At 41.7% G+C, this 17435-nt stretch overlaps 2 protein-coding genes across 3 annotated transcripts in view; both read right to left on the minus strand.

Moving 5' to 3' along the window:
* Nucleotides 1-569: 569 nt before the first annotated feature.
* On the minus strand, nt 570-7884 carry hsd17b7 (hydroxysteroid (17-beta) dehydrogenase 7). Of its 2 annotated transcripts, XM_030074999.1 has the most exons (9): nt 7472-7878; nt 6433-6636; nt 6146-6238; nt 5868-5982; nt 5125-5319; nt 3526-3630; nt 3348-3404; nt 3145-3243; nt 570-2748 (listed from the first exon to the last, which is right to left on the minus strand). In XM_030074999.1, the coding sequence occupies exons 1-9, from the start codon at nt 7504-7506 to the stop codon at nt 2614-2616; spliced, it is 1038 nt and encodes a 345-aa protein (XP_029930859.1). In that variant the 5' UTR covers nt 7507-7878; the 3' UTR covers nt 570-2613. The 2 variants fall into 2 exon arrangements, 1 of the variants encoding a protein (XP_029930859.1); XR_003929724.1 differs by lacking the exon at nt 570-2748 and having other exon boundaries at nt 3229-3243; nt 3526-3602; nt 7472-7884.
* A 774-nt stretch (nt 7885-8658) lies between these two features.
* The window catches only part of LOC115375184 (discoidin domain-containing receptor 2-like), a 9136-nt gene continuing 359 nt past the window's right edge, over nt 8659-17435 (minus strand). Inside the window, exons 2-15 of the mRNA XM_030074563.1 lie at nt 16942-17179; nt 16104-16251; nt 15813-15915; nt 15471-15654; nt 14220-14460; nt 13833-13898; nt 13075-13211; nt 12346-12556; nt 12018-12232; nt 11555-11682; nt 11113-11300; nt 10675-10913; nt 10056-10205; nt 8659-9055 (exon numbers count right to left, since the gene is read on the minus strand). Of these exons, the coding sequence (XP_029930423.1) occupies nt 8921-9055; nt 10056-10205; nt 10675-10913; nt 11113-11300; nt 11555-11682; nt 12018-12232; nt 12346-12556; nt 13075-13211; nt 13833-13898; nt 14220-14460; nt 15471-15654; nt 15813-15915; nt 16104-16251; nt 16942-17179 (2383 nt within the window). The 3' untranslated portion in view covers nt 8659-8920. The remainder of the gene's footprint in view (nt 9056-10055; nt 10206-10674; nt 10914-11112; nt 11301-11554; nt 11683-12017; nt 12233-12345; nt 12557-13074; nt 13212-13832; nt 13899-14219; nt 14461-15470; nt 15655-15812; nt 15916-16103; nt 16252-16941; nt 17180-17435) is intronic.

A 17435-nucleotide genomic window follows, 5' to 3' on the forward strand; every position in this document is an offset into this window, starting at 1 on the left:
CACGGTGGCCAATTTCTTTCTCTCAGGCAACACAACCACAAGGCACATGCGACTCCTGACAGGCCCTTTACTTGCCGATGGCGCCCTGAAGCGGTTTTGAAATTTGAGTCACAGGAGATATCAGTAACATAAAGCTGAAGACTCATGTGCATAAGGGATCTTGAGAGGAGGCAGTGTTGTGTTGCAGGGTGCTCTTCTGTGCAGCCTGATTCCATTGAAACCTGATTCATTCATGCACTTTGTCTTAGCCTTACAGCTTATTATAGACGTCTGGTACTCCACTTATTCCAATTAGCCATTCATCCCAGCATTACAATTTATGAATTATTGTGATTAGAGAGCCACAGATGACAACTGGTGGTGGTGCGAGTAAACCATCCCTTAGGGAAAAAAGCTAATTAATGTTGGTGAGGTTACCTGAGCAAGCCTGTTGTGATGGAAACAAGATACAGAGATCAGGTTAAGACACAGCAAGCAGAGGGATCTACATTACAAAAGAGGAGGAAAAACTTGACATCATCAAAGAGCTGCAGGCAAGTGGACCTGAATTCAGACACTGGAGGCAATGCTGAGATATTAAGGCTTTACTGAGGAATAATTAGGCAGATGTACAGGCAGTCAAGCAGGAGCCAAACCAAAGGTGACTGAACTGAAAGCTGAACTTCAGTACAAACAACTTAATCGGGGAATCAGAAACAGGTGGACTGACAGGGGAACAGGAAGGCAGCTGATTGGCTGGCAGAAGGCAAATGAACAGGTAATGCAGTGGCAGTGCTAACAAGAGAAATGTAGGGCAAGTGTGCAGGGGACAACCAAGCCTGGCTTACAGAAACACAGGAGGGTCACACAGAACAAGACCAAAATCAAGCAACCTCAAACAGAAATGCCACTTGGAAGAGATGTTTTTTTTTTTTTTTTTTTAAATCTATATATTTGATGACCTCTAAAATGACTGATTTTAAGAGTGACGAGACAGTTTTGATTCAGTTAAGGAAAAATGCAGCATATCAGCCGATGTGACACTCTGTTATAGTCTTGAGTAATTACAGTTTATTGACAACAAAAAATAAAAACAAGTACAGATTCTGCTCTCCAACACTGCAAGGGCCAGTGAAATAAAAGCAATAAAAACAAAACAGATTGAAAACACATAAAATATCAGCTATAATCCATGTAAGATGCAGAGTCCAGTTTGGGAGATGTGTATATATAATTTTAAGACATTCTTATTAATACATATTTGTACTTAATTAATATATAAAGAGAGACTTCTTAAATAGTCAAAGAAGTTCTAAAATAAAAGAGTAATAGCAGCAAAATTATCATCTAATTAAATAAATCCGAGGTCACAAATAGCTCTTTGTAAACAAGACAGCAACAAGTATAAAACAACTCTGAGGAAATTCATCACTTTCCTGTGTTTCACTATTTAATATAAACAGATTAGCCAGCTCATAATGCTGAATCTAGGAAAGGCTCAAGCCAGGTCCCTTAAATATGACCAAAAAATGTGTCACTTATTTTTTTAATATATTAAGTTGCCAACATCCTTTAAGCCACTGAAACTCAAAACCACATATCTTCAGAAATCATGACTTTTATTCAGGTTCAGCCAGCACCTTCTCCACAAGCCTAGATAACGTCATGAATTCACCAGAGGCAGAATTAAATAAGAGCATCGGGCCTCATTCACCAACTGATCTTAAGGACAAATTTATTCTTTAAACCCACTTATCCAGTTTTCAAGAAGTTTCTGCAATTCAATTAAAATAATGAAAATAATATTTATAATAATTATAATATTTTTAACAGTTATTTTCATTGTTTTATAAAGCAGTATGATCTGTTAAAATAAACACAACACTAACACAGATTTGAGCTCAAACTTTTTTTTTTTTTTTTAACTTCATCAGTTGTGCGTCCTTTTCCAGATGCAGTGTTCACAGTAACAGCAGCCCAAGCATCTGATTTTCTATTACTTCATATACACTACTGATGCTAAATATGAGCATCCGTCCTGTCACGCTGTCCCTTGTCGTGTCCAGGCCCAGGTGTGTGTGTGTGTGATGGCGCTATCTGTTAATGTGTCCCTGTGCTTGTCCTCACTTGTTTTGTGATAGGTTTCTTGCACAATGAAAAATATGTATGTGACATGGCAGTGCAGCCATTTCAGAGCTACAGAAGGTTTTTTTTTTTTTTTATGTCTGCAGTCCAGTGTCCCACCCCCTTTAGACTTAAATTTGTGTGTTCTCGACTTCTCTAAACTTGATCAGGTTGTGTGTGTGTGTGATTGTGTGTGCACACATGGCCCTGCAGTCTCATGCCCTACTATGGGGACTGGCAGGTCATTCACCTATGTTCAACTGGTGCCCACTTTCAATTTACCAAGGCAGTGAGATTAATCAGTGTAAGAAGACAGGAATGTGGTTTAAGAATTCGTGAATCATGACTTTTCTTAGGATCTTTCTTCTTAATTTCCTTTCTTAAGGAAATTAAGAAAAACACTTGGGAAGATATCGGTGTATGAGGCGCACTGAGGCGCATATTGTCAACTGCATGTAGTCTGTTTCTGAACTTTTCTCCTCCACAATGAAATTAAAAAAGGCCACACCTCTACTCGATGTCATTGAGGTACTTTCGATGGGCTTCCATATCAGCATTTTCTGCACTCAGTTTCCTTCGAATCGCTTTTTCAAGCTCAACAAGTTTCACGTAAAGACATTCAGATAGTCCATCTTCCACATCCATCTGAAAGGTGAACACAAAGACAGGAAATCCAAATAGATTTACATCTAAATGAAAGTCATTTTTAGCTTGCTACAGTGCAGTCAAACCAGCACATCACATCAACAATGAAATCTCTCTTAATGGAAATACTGACTATCTACAAAATATATCTGCGCTAATCCAAGTCCCTCAGTGAATGAACATTATTCAAATTAGTCAAATGTTTTAATTAATTAAAACAATTTAAAACTTGATAATAATGCACAGGTCGCTTGTACATGCAGTACATGCTCTCCTCTCATTATGGACATTCAACTCAAAACCATTCAAGCAGTCAATCCAGACATTCACATCCATATAAACAAGGTTCTACTCAGTAGTATTATGTTTTTGGTGGGTATGTCTGTAGTTACTTGCCTGTCGAGGCTGTGTGTAATTTGTTCCCAGGCCAGACGTTAAACTGTGATACTTTGCTCTTGGATCCAGTGACTCTGGCTTTTGGAGAAACAGCCAGTGCTGCGAAAGGCAAAAGCAGAGCTCCATCTTCACAGCACACCCAGTCGTCACAATGTGAATAATAAAATCACTTTCAAATGGATGATAAAAGACATTTTCCATACCAAAGCCTCTGCTCCATTGTAGGGTGTTAGCGTGAAAGTATTGGTGAAGATCCGGATCTGTTCAACAGAAACCATAATAGAGGAGTATGAGGCTGCTTACACCTCCAGTTAAGTGAATAAAAGGAATGCAAAGTTTTTTGAGAATTTTAAATAAAAAAGAAAGTAAGTGACAACTCACAAACCACATGATGGGCATGATGATGGTCCAGAGAAAGGAGGGGAGGATACCATAAGTCAGGTTGGTCATCACCAGTCCTGGGCATATCACAGAGGAGAAAAGTCCCTGTCCAAACAGTAGCAAGATTGATCAGAATCAGAATCAGAAACACTTTATTCACTCGAGGGGAAATTCTCGAAATCAAATTCTCGAGAGAAAAAAAATATAAGCCTAAATATGACTATAAGAAACAAACAGAAAATGAGAAATAAGAAACTATGTGCATTAGAAATTTGGGGGAAAAAGCGCCTTATGTAAAAATATGTACTTTCATCACAAAGTAATACTGCAACAATATATATGGAAGTAAGAAATGGATCACATGTGAAAGCACACCTACACACACCATACACGCCTGGGGGAACTGCCCTATTTAATTATTGTACACAGGTTATACAGGTATAAAATTATTGCACAGACATACAGTATAGAGTTATGCAGTCCTTCAAGGGAGGTGCTGAAAAGTTTGATGGCCACAGGAAGGAGTTGACTTCCTGTGGCAATCTATGGTGCAGCTCGGTGGGATTACTTATAAGGTACCCAGTGTAGTTTGTGATTACTAGTGGAGCTACAGTGCAGACTTTATAAAACCGGTCTTTGTTTTGATTACATAACATGTTCTGCAAGCACGCCAACATATTGTATACACTGATGTACACAATGCAATGTTCAGATATTCCACAATGAGGCTTTGCGAAGGTCTGTCGCAGTAGGAAATGCATTCAACACGTTTATGACATGTTCAAGGACACACACACACACACAGTGTTTTGGTGAGACATTTTGAATGTACACAAAACAAAATGCAAGGTTTCCTGTTAATGTATTAAACTAGCTCAACGCAGTTTAACTCTGCTGCCATAATTTCATGTTGCTGAGGGGAAAAACATTGCCACGATTCATTGTTTTGATCGATCACTACCTTCATATTAACTGCCCCCGTCCTAACAGATGAAATGTCAGCATGTTGGAAACACTGCAAGTGTCCTTACAAGGAAAACTACATTGGGCATCTTTAAAGCATGTAATGTGTTGAACTAGCCCGTATTATCAATTATTTTTCATCATACCAATCAATTTTTTTGCCTTTTTTTGGCATGAGAGAGGGGATGACATGCAGCAAAAGGTCTGGGCGGGATTCAAACCCAAGACGCTGCTTTGGTACACACTCTACCACGTGAGCCACTGGGGTGCCCCATACCCCAGACTCATTACTTTCTTCACTGTAGAGCTAATTGCAATCATCCAAACACCCAAAACATGTCTTTCTCAACATTTTTAGTTCCTCTGTAGAGTGTCTATTGGTCCTGGACCAGGGATGTTTTGGAGAGCTTTGCACATGGGCAAGCAAGAAAATGGTTGATGTTATAATTTCATGTTGGTTTTGTAAATATATGATTGCAGCACAGGGGGACATTTCTGGCTCTATAACTTGTCATTAGCGACACATTGAGGTCAAGAAACCACAACAAGGTCACAGTGCATCACAGCAACTGGCCATCACCTGTGCATAAAAAAAGATCTTGAGCAGAGACATCAGTCTGACATGAGCAGACACACCTGGCTGTTCTTGTGTCTGTTGAGAGCCAGGCTGAGCAGGTCTGAGGCAAACTTGGAGGAGCTGTAGGGCTCAGTCCCACGTCTGTGCTGGATGTCGTCTATGTTGAAGGCAGAGCGCCTGGCGTTGCTCGAGGACGTCCACACCACCCTGGAGATGTGACCTGCCCGACACAGGAGCGGCTCCAGCTCCCTGATCTGGACCACAGAGACGGGACAGACATTAGGGCCCTCGCATGATACCAGAGGGACGACATTACAGGGCAGCAGGTGGTTAACATGGCCTTCAGCAGGGACGGGGATTACAGCAACAATAAAATGTCAGATGTTGAGTACTTCAGGAAATTGCCTGTTTCTGAAAGCACTTATAAGAATTAGATTATGTTTATGTTCTACTTTCCCTCAGTTATTACAAAGCATGGTAATTAATGGATTGAGGCAATTTCCCTGTTTGAAAATCATGCAATATTCTACTCTTGGCAAAGCTTTTTTTCCTGAAATCTTAAACCGCTATAATCATGAACACTTGTAATTCTGTAATCAATAATTAATGTCTTTGTAAGCCTTTAGCAATAACATTCACTTAATCTACAGCCTTAATAAAGCCAATAAAGGCCTACAAGCTTTCCTTCTTTTTTTTTGGTAACACTGTGCAACACAATAACATTATATATTATGCAACACTATAGCATTTGAGGTCACAGTTTAGAGTTTTAATACAGACATGTATACAGCATGTGGCTTACTAGGAGGAAGTGACCGAAGAGATTAGTGGCAAAAACTTCCTGCAGACCATCTGAGGTGAGGTGGTCTTCTTGAGTCAGGAGACCCTCTGCTGTTGCAAACATGTTGATGACATTCCTGCCGTTGAAAGATAGTACCATTACCTTATTAAAGCATGAGAAGTCAGAAGGATCGCCACTGGTATAACGCAATTTGGCTTTAGGTCTATTTTATTTTGAGAATTCAAGACCGCACAAAAAGCAGAAAAGAAAGTTATGAGTTATCGTCTTTGGATGTTCACCTGGAAAACAGACCGCTGAAAAAGGCTTTGATGTCCACATGAGGGTTGGGCATGATTCCTGCATTTAGGTACAGATAGTCAAGCCTGGTGTACCTGTGGGAAAAATATGAAAGGTGCATAAATGACGACAGGACTTCAAAAACAGCACTTAATATTCAGACATTACAATTCCATGTATTTGAAGGCAGATGAAACCACAATGAGCTGGAGACAGGAGGCTGAGGCCAATGAGTGATGCACAGTGAATACAGATAAACACTAAAATCACAATGTGGCCTCTCCCGTACTTGGCCTTGACCTCCTGAGCGGCGGTGAGCACTGATCGGACTGAGCCGACATCCAGGTGTAGCAGGTCCACATGGGCATCGGGGTGGGAGGTCAGCAGGGCAGCACGTGCAGCCAAGGCCCGCTGCGTGTTCCTGCAGGCCAGACACAAGCGAAGCTGGCTGTCCTCATTAAGCAGCCTCTCACATAGAGCCAGGCCGATGCCACTGTGGAGCAGACAGCAGGGGGTCACATATCCAGTGCAGGGACAGAAGCCACAGGAATCGATGGGCTACTTAGTTACCAAGTTAATACCGACATTTTGAAAGCCACTGTCTTTAATATTGGTGGCACTGGTGCATCTAGATGCCCCAGTCTCTATGGCCTGTATGTTTAAATACTGAACCACCTCAAGTTACAGTCATGCCTACAGGTCTATCAAAATCAGAGCACATAATCATACCACTGAATTTATCATTACAACAACATATTTCACACAATTCCTCGGGTGTGCAATGTGTATTTTGTTGGGCTGCTTGGTTTTCTACTTGAAGGCTAACAGGCCCATGTTGCACTTGTATCTCAGGGCTCTGATGTAGCCTGTATGTTTAAGTAAACACTGTTTACTTGTTAATGTGTGTACCAAGTTTTCAAATAAAGAGGAGTGTGTGCTCTGTGTGCGTTAGATTCCTGTATTTGCTTTCTCTTTTGGTGTTGAATCATGTATGGAGAAACCTAGATAATAAAACCTACCTTCCCTAACGATTTGGTCAATCAATGGGCGTGCAAAAACACGTAGGTTTGAATGAATTCACCATGACTGTGTTGCACATACAAATTTATAAATCAATCGACGGGCGAGCAGTCATTATAACGCAACAAAGCCAGCTTATAACTAATTTATAAGCAGTTAATCATAGCCTGCGGCAGGGGATCTTCTCTTTCACTGAAGCTGCTTGTCTGTCAGTGGACTCCAGTGTTGCACACAGTGTTTGTAAACACTTTGCAACACTTTGCAACAAAGTGAGAAGGCAGTTGCGGGTAGCCTTAAAATGAACTTACCTGTTCGCTCCGGTCACAAGCACAACTTTCTCCATAACGTCCTGCAGTTCACACAGGGCTCAGGTGAACAGCGTCAAGTTATCAATATGTCGGCCGTGCACCAGCTCTCACACAAACACACACAGACGATACCGGTACAGCGGGCAGGCTACAGCCCCATGGTCCGATCGGGAAAGTACAGGGACAGCCTATGCACAAGCAGACACGTGGTGTGATAGGACGTCACCAGACTGCCGGCCAATCAGCTTCGAGTACGGAGAGCGAAGAGACCCAAGATGTGTGAAGGGTGCAAGTCTTGACTGTGGCGCTACCTAAAGTAAAGTCATGTGACATAACGCCTCAGATAGAGTAAATACCACAGGATACTAAAGCTGAATGACATAACAAAGTGTGAGTGTCTTCCCCTTTGGTCCTGTGGTGTGTGTTTGGTGTGGTCCTGCGGTGGAGGGGCGGAGCTAAGGTGCCATCAGGTGGTAACTGGGAACACCTGACCAGTCCCTCAGACTCAAAGTCCCCGCTCTCTCTCTGTCCGCAAAGCCTTTTTGCTTTTGCATTATTCTTTTATTTTCTGTTTTACACTGACAACAAGCACCTCACTGCATTCATACACTTCCAAACATCACTGACAATGATGTTCACACCACACTGTATTTACTTTTTTGTCACCTACTTTAATACATTTAACTATTATTATTGCAAAGATTGGCTTGAGTTGGCTTTTTATGGACTTGGGGTCAGTCATAACAGAAGAAAGACACTATTGGTTAATATTCATATTTCTTTATATACATGGATCTTTGGCTTGACCTGTACAAAATAAAATCTTGTTATTTCTTTCATAAACGTCTACAATGTGCAATCCCTCATCTAATCCAAATTAATTAACAGTATGCGCTTGCAATTCATACAGTAAACTGCTGCAAAGTAAGAAAGCCTGTCCCATCCTCAGTCTTAAGGCAGTCATCAACATGTCAACATAACACAACATAAAAAACAGCAATAATGATAACAACAATAATAATAATTTATATAACAATAACATATCTGTGTTGCCATTTTCTAATAAATATGCAAAGAATTTTATAGGGTAAAGCAGTTGCAGTATTCACAATTGTGTCTGACTAAAAAAAAAAAAAAAAAGATACTGTGAGGAAAGAGAAAATAGATAAAGCCTAGAAACAGAGCAGAGAATGCAATATGCATAAGTGTAAATCAGTCGAAATGACTTGTGCTTGCTCTCATGTTATTAGTATCTACAGTGTAAGGCCTTATTCAGCTGTATGCCTGGTCCTCATATCGCAGCACTGGACCGTGGGCAATAGGCATTAAGGACATGGGCACTACGCCGGGTTGCTTCCGACTGCGTTCCACATGAATCCAGACTGAAATGAACACTGGTTCGTCAGTCGGCAGGGCAGAGAGAAACAGTATGTGCATGGACCCCATCTGCTACGCCTGGCTCTCCATCAGCTGACTGTGTATCTCCTGGAAGCTGGGCCGGTGCTTGGCGTTCCTCCTCCAGCAGCTCAGCATGAGGTCACTGTAAACTCCATCAGGACAACAAGGAGGCTTTGGAAGGTACACCTAGGAGCATGAAGGACAGTAATCTGAGCCTGGGACTGGTTTTCAAGCTGCTATGTGTGGCATGACCACCACAGTTCCCATAAACCTTGGTGCAAGAGGGTTGTTTTGAGGGGTGAGATGGATTAGAGATCTGAAAAAAGACCCTGGTAACAACCAAAATACATTCTGACCAGGTAACCTAAACATGAAGCTGAATTTATGCATTTAGATTAGTGGAACTGGAATAATGTTGTATATTATTAGAAAGGTAAAGGTTCCTTTCTCAGTTTTGTGTAGTAAAGCATCAGATTTGCAGCAAAATCTGACCCTGTGGCACAAAGACATATTGTAAATATATTTGAAACCTTCCAAAATTACTGTAAACAAAAGGGAACGTGGTCAAGACAATTGGTAGCCTCTATCTCATGCCAAGATATTGTTAAAGCAAGGGTTTGTCAAATTCAGGACCACATTCCCCATAAAGCCTATTGATTCCTGTCACAAAAAATATAATGTTACTTGTTCCCTCCCCTGGGCATCATAAACATGTTGGAGGTAATTTTTCACTTTCTGCTCATTTCACCATCTGCAATTATGACAAACCCTGAAAGCTTCAGCTCCACTGGCACTAGAACTTTGTTTTGGGCCATAAAGCAATCCGATTTCCTGTAAAATCTGATCCAGTGCTACACAACAGTGTAAAAGCAGTGTAGAGGCTGCCAGTCTTGTCTGAAATGCTCTCATTTGTTTTTTGATAATTCTACATCTTGAAATTAATGTAGTAATAATGGTCTATTGATAACAAAATGCCACACATATCACCTTTAATAGCGCCGGAAATGATAATGTCAGTAGTCTGTCTTCTCTGTTCATTATATCATGAATTATACCCTCACAGGAGCAAAAGATGAAAAATCATTAGAAGAAATTATCATAATTCGATGTAACCCAGTGGGCTGATAGGGCTCCAGGTACCACAGATTAGATGGGGGGCTGGAGGATAAACCTGTGTCATCCTCACCTGCTTGCCCTGGTCCCTGAAGAACTCGCCGGTGTTTTCAATGACCTGCTCGTCAGATAGCTGGGAGTACGGCTGCTCCTTACACAGAGTCAGAATCTCCCACAGAGTCACCCCAAACGCCCACACATCGCTGGCCATGGTGAACTTACCCTGGGAGAGGCGACAAGTTATGTGCATACACAGCAAATGGATACTGGGATGTGGTTTAGTGGGACTGATTAAGTACAGGACCAACAGCTGTCAAGTAGTTACACATATGATGATACAAATATGTGTACGAATGATTATTTTGAATGATTATGTTAATCTCAGCACTTCTAATCTATTTGTCAGTGTACAAGAATGATCTATTCATCAATTTAATTAAATGAATATCTAACGCAAACCAAAATATCTTTTCATATTAGGGTCCTGGGTCAGATGGGGGGGTCGGATGCTGAATGACAGTCAACTTGAAGGTCCAGGACATGAAAACTCCTGTAACATGGTTTATTTAGTGTAAGGGTTATTTAGCTGTTAACTATATGACATGTTCAGCTTTGACTTTTACACTCAAACTTTTGGCTTATTGCCAATTTGCTACTTCACAATTTTAGCCCCCATGTTTTGGAGCCCTCACCAGCAGGATGCTTTCCCAGGACATCCAGCGAATGGGGAGGACGGCTCGGCCCTGGATCCGGTAGTAGTCCCCTCGATAAAGGTTCCGACTCATGCCGAAATCAGCGATCTTTATGGTGTAGTTCTTGCCCACCAGGCAGTTGCGGGTGGCCAGATCACGGTGGACAAAGTTGAGAGAGGATAAGTACTTCATACCAGATGCAATCTGTATGGCCATGCCAATCAGTTTTGTGTAGCTGAGGGCACAAGAGGAGAAAGACAGTAGGGGTCATAGGTTCTTTCACCTTGTGTTGTAAACAGTGTGATACAGTGTCATACTCTATACCACACATATTTAAAACCTTCATATTCATTCAAGTTTCCCAGTTTTCAGTGCATATCTACCTGACCATATCCATGTTGTGTGACTTCTTGTCTGTCTTCCCCTCCTTGCCCTCCTTTTCTTTCTTGTCTTCGTCAGCGCCGTCCTTTAGCCGGAGGTTGCAGAGGAACTGGTTGAGGTCTCCGTTTTCCATGTACTCAGTGATCATGCACAGAGGGTCTGTGTCCACACACACCGCCAGCAGACGGACAATGTTGGGGTCCCTCAGACGAGACATGATGCGGATCTCCTTCAGGAAATCGTTCCTGCAGCACAGCGGGACTTGTTATCACTGTGGCTTTTTTGACTCCTTGATTGATTGATTGATTGTCTCTGATTGATAATTAAATGAATATCGGCAGTGATCCTTTTTTTTGGATTGGTGAATTGTTAGAGATATAAGACAGCGTACATACAGTACGCCACCTTAAATCCATTCTAATGCACATATGTAGATCTTACAGTCCTTAGGCAATAAAAAAGACAATAAAACACAACAAAAGAGTTCACCAAACAGTACCTTGCATTCTTGTTGGCATCTTCTCGCAGTGTCTTTACAGCCACAAGCAACGGTGATTCACTGCTTCCCTCTATGGGCAAATCCTCATCCAAAAAGTCCTGCATGCCCTCTGCCTCACACAGGTGCACCTGTGTTGAAAAGCATTTACTCAGCCCATCATCCACTTGGCACCACTTAAAACCATCTATTTAGCCCTGTTTAATACCACCCAACATGTGTTACCAACCATTAATCTCCCTCTTGTATTTATTACACTTCACACTCGTGTCAGTACTTTTACCACGCAGTGAAATCCATCATCCTGAGCGAGAGCTAAAAGCTATGTTAACATAACAATGGAAAAGAAAGAATGAGCCAAACTGCTTAATCATCTCCAATTTAAAGCTTATTTCCACATTTGGGAAAAAATGAACACTGTTTGATTCAATGCCAGCAAACCCCACAGCCACAAAATGTAATATACCTCTCCAAACTGGCCCTCTCCCAGTTTCTCCTTGAAGGTGAGCTTGTGTCTGGGGAACTCTCTCATGGCCGAGTCTCTGCCGGTGAAGAGATTCATGTTGACAGCAGTGATGGAGTAGGTGTTGCTGCCTGAAGACTCCTGGAGGCTGATGATGTCTGCCTCTGCATAGTGGGGGGCACCGTCTGAACCTGAAGGTCTGGAGGATGAGCTGGGCCCTGCTGTGGAACACACACACACACACACACACACACACACACACATACATACCCACTCCAGCATCTGTAGTTGACCTCCAGGATATTATAGCATTATGGTGCTGTCAACTCACCAAGGTTTTCGGTGGACTGGGCAAACTCTGGCAATTTCCGGATGAGGCGGGACGGCTCCTGGTAGTCAGAGCAGAGGGGGAAGATCCTCTCATAGGTGGAGTTGGAGTTTGAGCCGCCCTCACTGGACAGAGAGGAGTGGTGGAAGGAGAAAGCCTGGGTCTGGACTGCAAGACGAGCCGTCAGTTCATCATCCAGCATGCGACGGGACGCCTAAACAGGACATCATGAAGTGGTAGTGGACATCCAGTTTTAAATTCTTTGAAACTCTAAGTAAACTTTTTGGTGTAGGGCTTTTATTTCAGTTTTATTTCATCCTGTGAACAAAAATTATTTTACTTCCATTTATAATAATAACAATAACAATAATAATAATAATTATTATAATTATTTTGGATGAGTGTCTTCCTACTTGCAGCTATGACTGAGTTGATTCCATGGGTATTCAGTACCTGTATACTGCAGTGAGTGAAGAACTGAAGGTTCCAAAATTTGCACTAAATTTGCTTGGATTTTATAGGGGTCATAATATGGTAAACCAACACCATGTATCTGTAACAAGGTTGTGTTATAGAGTTGGAGCTTTGGAGTCTTGAAGGGAGAAATAATGGGAATCAAACCATTATTGACACTGTAAAGAGCAATTGGTTAACAGATGACAAAAAACAAACAGACAGAAAACAAAACAAAAGTCATTGCAAAAAAAAAAAAAAAAAAAAAAAAAATCCTACCTTTTCAAGCATCTTTTGCCAGACCTGCCGCCACAGGATGATGACTATAATAGTCATCAGGATGGCAATGATAGCTACCAAGCAGCCAATCAGGATCCTGGTGTTGCTGTCATCCACTTTATGAGTAGGGTCATCTCCTAATAAACCAGAGTTATGAGATCAAATGGATTTCATTTTATAAATAATACCCATCGTAATTCAGGTTCTAAATATAACATGGTATAATTATATTCCCACTACACAATCCCTCCACACTTAACTTGAGTCATTAATAATAAAAAGTAATTTTCCAAATTGACAGCAGGGGGCACTGTGTATTTAGAAAAGCAGATTATCTTCAACTCAGTTGACCCACCTTTTTATTTGTGGAATAGAGATTACCCACCCTTTTAGACCGACAAAAATCTTTATGATTAGTGATTCAGAGCATACATCATAGTGAGTACTATCAAACCAATGCAACATACACAAGGTTTTGATCATTGCAGGAAAAAAAACAAATGAATATGTCTGAGTATATATAATTGATGATATATAATTGATTTTTTATTAAATGTGTTTGCGTTATGAAAGTAAATGGCTGGAGACTGCAGTTTATGTGCATTTTTATTTACCACCATGTCCCCAGACAGCAGCCATATCTCAGAAACCTTGCCAGCTTACCCTGACGGGGCATTCTCTCCAGTGTCTGCTCTTTACTGCTATGTGATTACAACCAGACCTTCAAAAAAGCATCCCAAGGGGGTTTTGTTGCTGACCTGGCAGTGTGTTTGTAGGGTGTCCACGCTTGCGAGGAGCCAGAGATGTGTTGTACACCGCTGAGCCTGGGGGTACAAAAGAAAGAGATGGAGACAGATAGAGGACAGGTGTGCGTTGTAAGCCACTGATCAGGATATAGGGTCAGACACAAGGGAGCTATCCACTCTGTTGGCTCGACAGTGAACATGTTTTTCATGCAGGACCGCTTTGGGAATCTCAGTGAAAAAGCAACAGTTGAAGTTGCTATTAAGTGGAAGACAAAAGTCATTGTCTGGAAAATCAAACGGGACAGATTGCAGCTTCTTATGAGGCTGCATGGAGGAACTTAGGTTCTTACAGCATGATGCTGTGACTGGAAGACGTCATACACATCCAGTCACTTTTACCTGACTGGAAGGCCACTTCACTGAACAGCATCCAAATGTCACTGAAGTAGAAACGGCATCTGATGGCGCTGGCTGTGCGGTCCCCAAGGGGCACAGTAACAAAACGTGCTCTCTGGCTCACGCGGTCCATGGAAAGCTTGAAGGAAACCGATTCAGCCTCCCAGTCTGATCCTGACTTGAAGTAACAGGTAGCCTGTCTGAACATCCGCACCCCTCGATTGAACATGTTGCTGCAGTGTACCTGCAGGGGGCGGAGGGTCAGTAAATACCATGCAGCATAATGACAGAATTAAGAAACATGTCTCAAATAGTGAATCAGACTGTTAATCTCCCCAAGGGATGTGATTTTTCTCCTCTCATGATCACATTGGTGAGGCTGGCGTAAAGCTGCCAAAAATAGTTTTATTTGGAATGGGGCCTGTACAAGATGGTGTACTGATGACTACCTTGTCCTGGTGGGCAAGAGCAGAGAGTCTTAAAGGGGCAGTTCACACAAAATACAAACCACAACAACCCAAAAAAAAACTAGTGCATTCTATCCATCTAGATAATTTTTACGTGAATGGGCAAAGTTTCCAGTCCGCCGTGACCTCCAGGCACCATCACACAAAAATGTGCAGGTCAAAAACTCAAAAGCAACAGCTCTTTCCAAAAACAATGACACAGCCACTCGATATAATCAGGGGTGAAGAGTTTCACTGAGAAGTATTTGCTGCCGAAGAGCACAAATTGATCAGTTAGATGCAAATGGCATCTATCGGAGTGAGTTTATTTTCCTTTGCGACACATAGATATGAGTTGCCAATGTTATTCAGCAGGAAATAGTTCCCAGTGAAAGTCTACCTCCCTAGAGCCTATGGATTATGGTGGATTATGATCATGGTGTCTGGTCACTGTTTTTGGAAAGAGGTTTTGCTTGTGATGGACAGGAAATCTTGCCATGGTGATGGATCACCTGGATCATATGCATTTTTTTTTTTTTTTTTTTTTTTGTATTTTGGGTGAACTGTCCCTTTAAGTTCCATCTCTGAGCTTGCTCACTTCCCTATGACAAATAGTCTGATTATACAGAGCAGATAACATCCACACTTAAAGGCTCTCTGGCACCTATTCTTAATTCCCATTGACATTGCATAGCAGACGCAGTGGATGAGTCCTGGGCCGAAGCACAGCTCAGTGCAGTTTAGTGTTGGCTCAGCAATTTGGCTCAGAAAAAATCTCCAACTATAAAGCTGTTAATGGATTTCTGACCTTCATGGAAGTGAAGTTTCGGACGTGGTCAAACTCAAAGCTCATCTCCACAAAACCCCTGGGGAAGCTCTTGTTGGTCCAGCCCACGTAGTCGTATCCGGGCCACATGCCGTAGATGTGGCTGTGGAGGAAATCATCCAGACCCCAGGTACCATCTGTCAGCTGGCCTAGGCCCTTAGTTAGACTGGTGGAGGCACGGATGGATGGTTTAAAAAGATAGAGTAACAATTTAATTCACCGAGAAATAATTAGATTGGTAATTTAAAGTTTCAAGAAAATCTTTGGTCCTTGTTCTCATCCAGGTTTGATGATGAATTTTATTTAAAATAATAGTGATCAGACCTTTCAGCTGAGGCTCCATCATAGACCGAGTCATTGAGGTAGACATCCAGGCCTCTGTAGATCATTTGCTGCCCGTCTGGAATGCTATAAGACATCAGACCATCTGAGAAGAGAAGGTCAAAGGTCAAAGACTTTGGTTTACACCCCTGACTGCATGCCCTCATGAGAGCTGTCTAGAGAATTGCTGTGACAAAAAATGGTGAATCACAGGACAAACAAAGACACCGGTGCTGTTACTGTTACATAAACTGCCTGAGGTTGCACTGTGTGTAATGGAGAGTTATGACTAACCCAGCCATTCGCAGCCATAGAGTTCCACCCTCATGCACACGATCATGGAGTGGTCTGTCACAGGCATGAAGCGGACAAAGCGGGCGATGATGGGAGGCTCCAGATCTTTGAGCACCACATCATAGGCATTCCTATTTCCCTCAATGACCTGGCACAGGGAAGGAAGGTGACATTGGACAGAAATAAAACTGCTCAGTGGTGCAGTTATGACCAGCTGCGAATGGGCGATAACGATTATTAAAGGTGCCACAGGTAGCGTTATAAACATCAATATGTCATTGTCAAATTAATTCAGAAAAATTGGCATAATTACACCAAACAAAAAAGACCATAATTGAAATGATTTGTAGCCTCTGTAGCATGCTGGCAGGATTATTAGTTATTTTATGTTTCCTTTACATCCTATTGCTCCCTGTTACAAAGATTATTTTGCTAGTCGCTCCTCTTCCTCCTTCCTTCTGTCCATTGGCATTTTACTTATCATTTTATTCATCATCATCATCATCATCATCATCTGCCATTACAATAAACTTTGAATGCTTTAGCGAGAAGATCAGTTCCCTCACAAAATCTGACCTGGTGTAAAAGCAGGTGAGGGCTGATGGATTTTGTTTAATTATGCAAATCACTCAAAATCAATATGGCAATGATTTATTGATTTTAAAGTGGTAAAGGTAGCACCTTTAAATACTTTCTTTATGCTGTAGAGATACAAGATGATCCTGTGATCTAATTTAAATGGACTGATTCAAACTGTAAGTGAATAAGACTTCCTCTTATAAAGCTGTAACATGAACAAACTGTAAAATATTTAGGCCTATTATTCTGACCCGCTCACCTGCCCGCCCTTCCTGTCATGCCAAGCCACCCAGTTGCTGCCATCACGGCTGTACTTGATCCTGTAGCGCTGGGCGAACTCGTTACCCATGCCGTCGGCATGGCGACCCTGGGTGCCCACCAGGGTGATGAAGTGCAGCGAGCGCAGGTCCACTTGGAGATACTCTTTGAGGCCGTCTGGCTCTGACATGATGTCAGGACACCACGCCCCGTCCCCGTCTCCATTATCAAAGTCCAGTCTAGGGAAGAAAGGGGAGGGGAAGAGAAGAGTGGGAAGGAGGATGAAAACTGAGAGTAAAGAGAAAGGAATGACTTGTTTTTGAAAACAATGTCTGCTTAGCACCAAACATCACAACTAAAAAAATCATCACACTCATCATAATCAAATTACTTGGAAGTGGAAGTGGAAATAAATGTTTTAATTATTTTCTTGAATATATGTATATATATATATATATATATATATATATATATATATATATATATATATATATA

This window comes from Myripristis murdjan, chromosome 17 (assembly GCF_902150065.1).
Source record: "Myripristis murdjan chromosome 17, fMyrMur1.1, whole genome shotgun sequence".
Classification (NCBI taxonomy): Eukaryota; Metazoa; Chordata; class Actinopteri; order Holocentriformes; family Holocentridae; genus Myripristis; species Myripristis murdjan.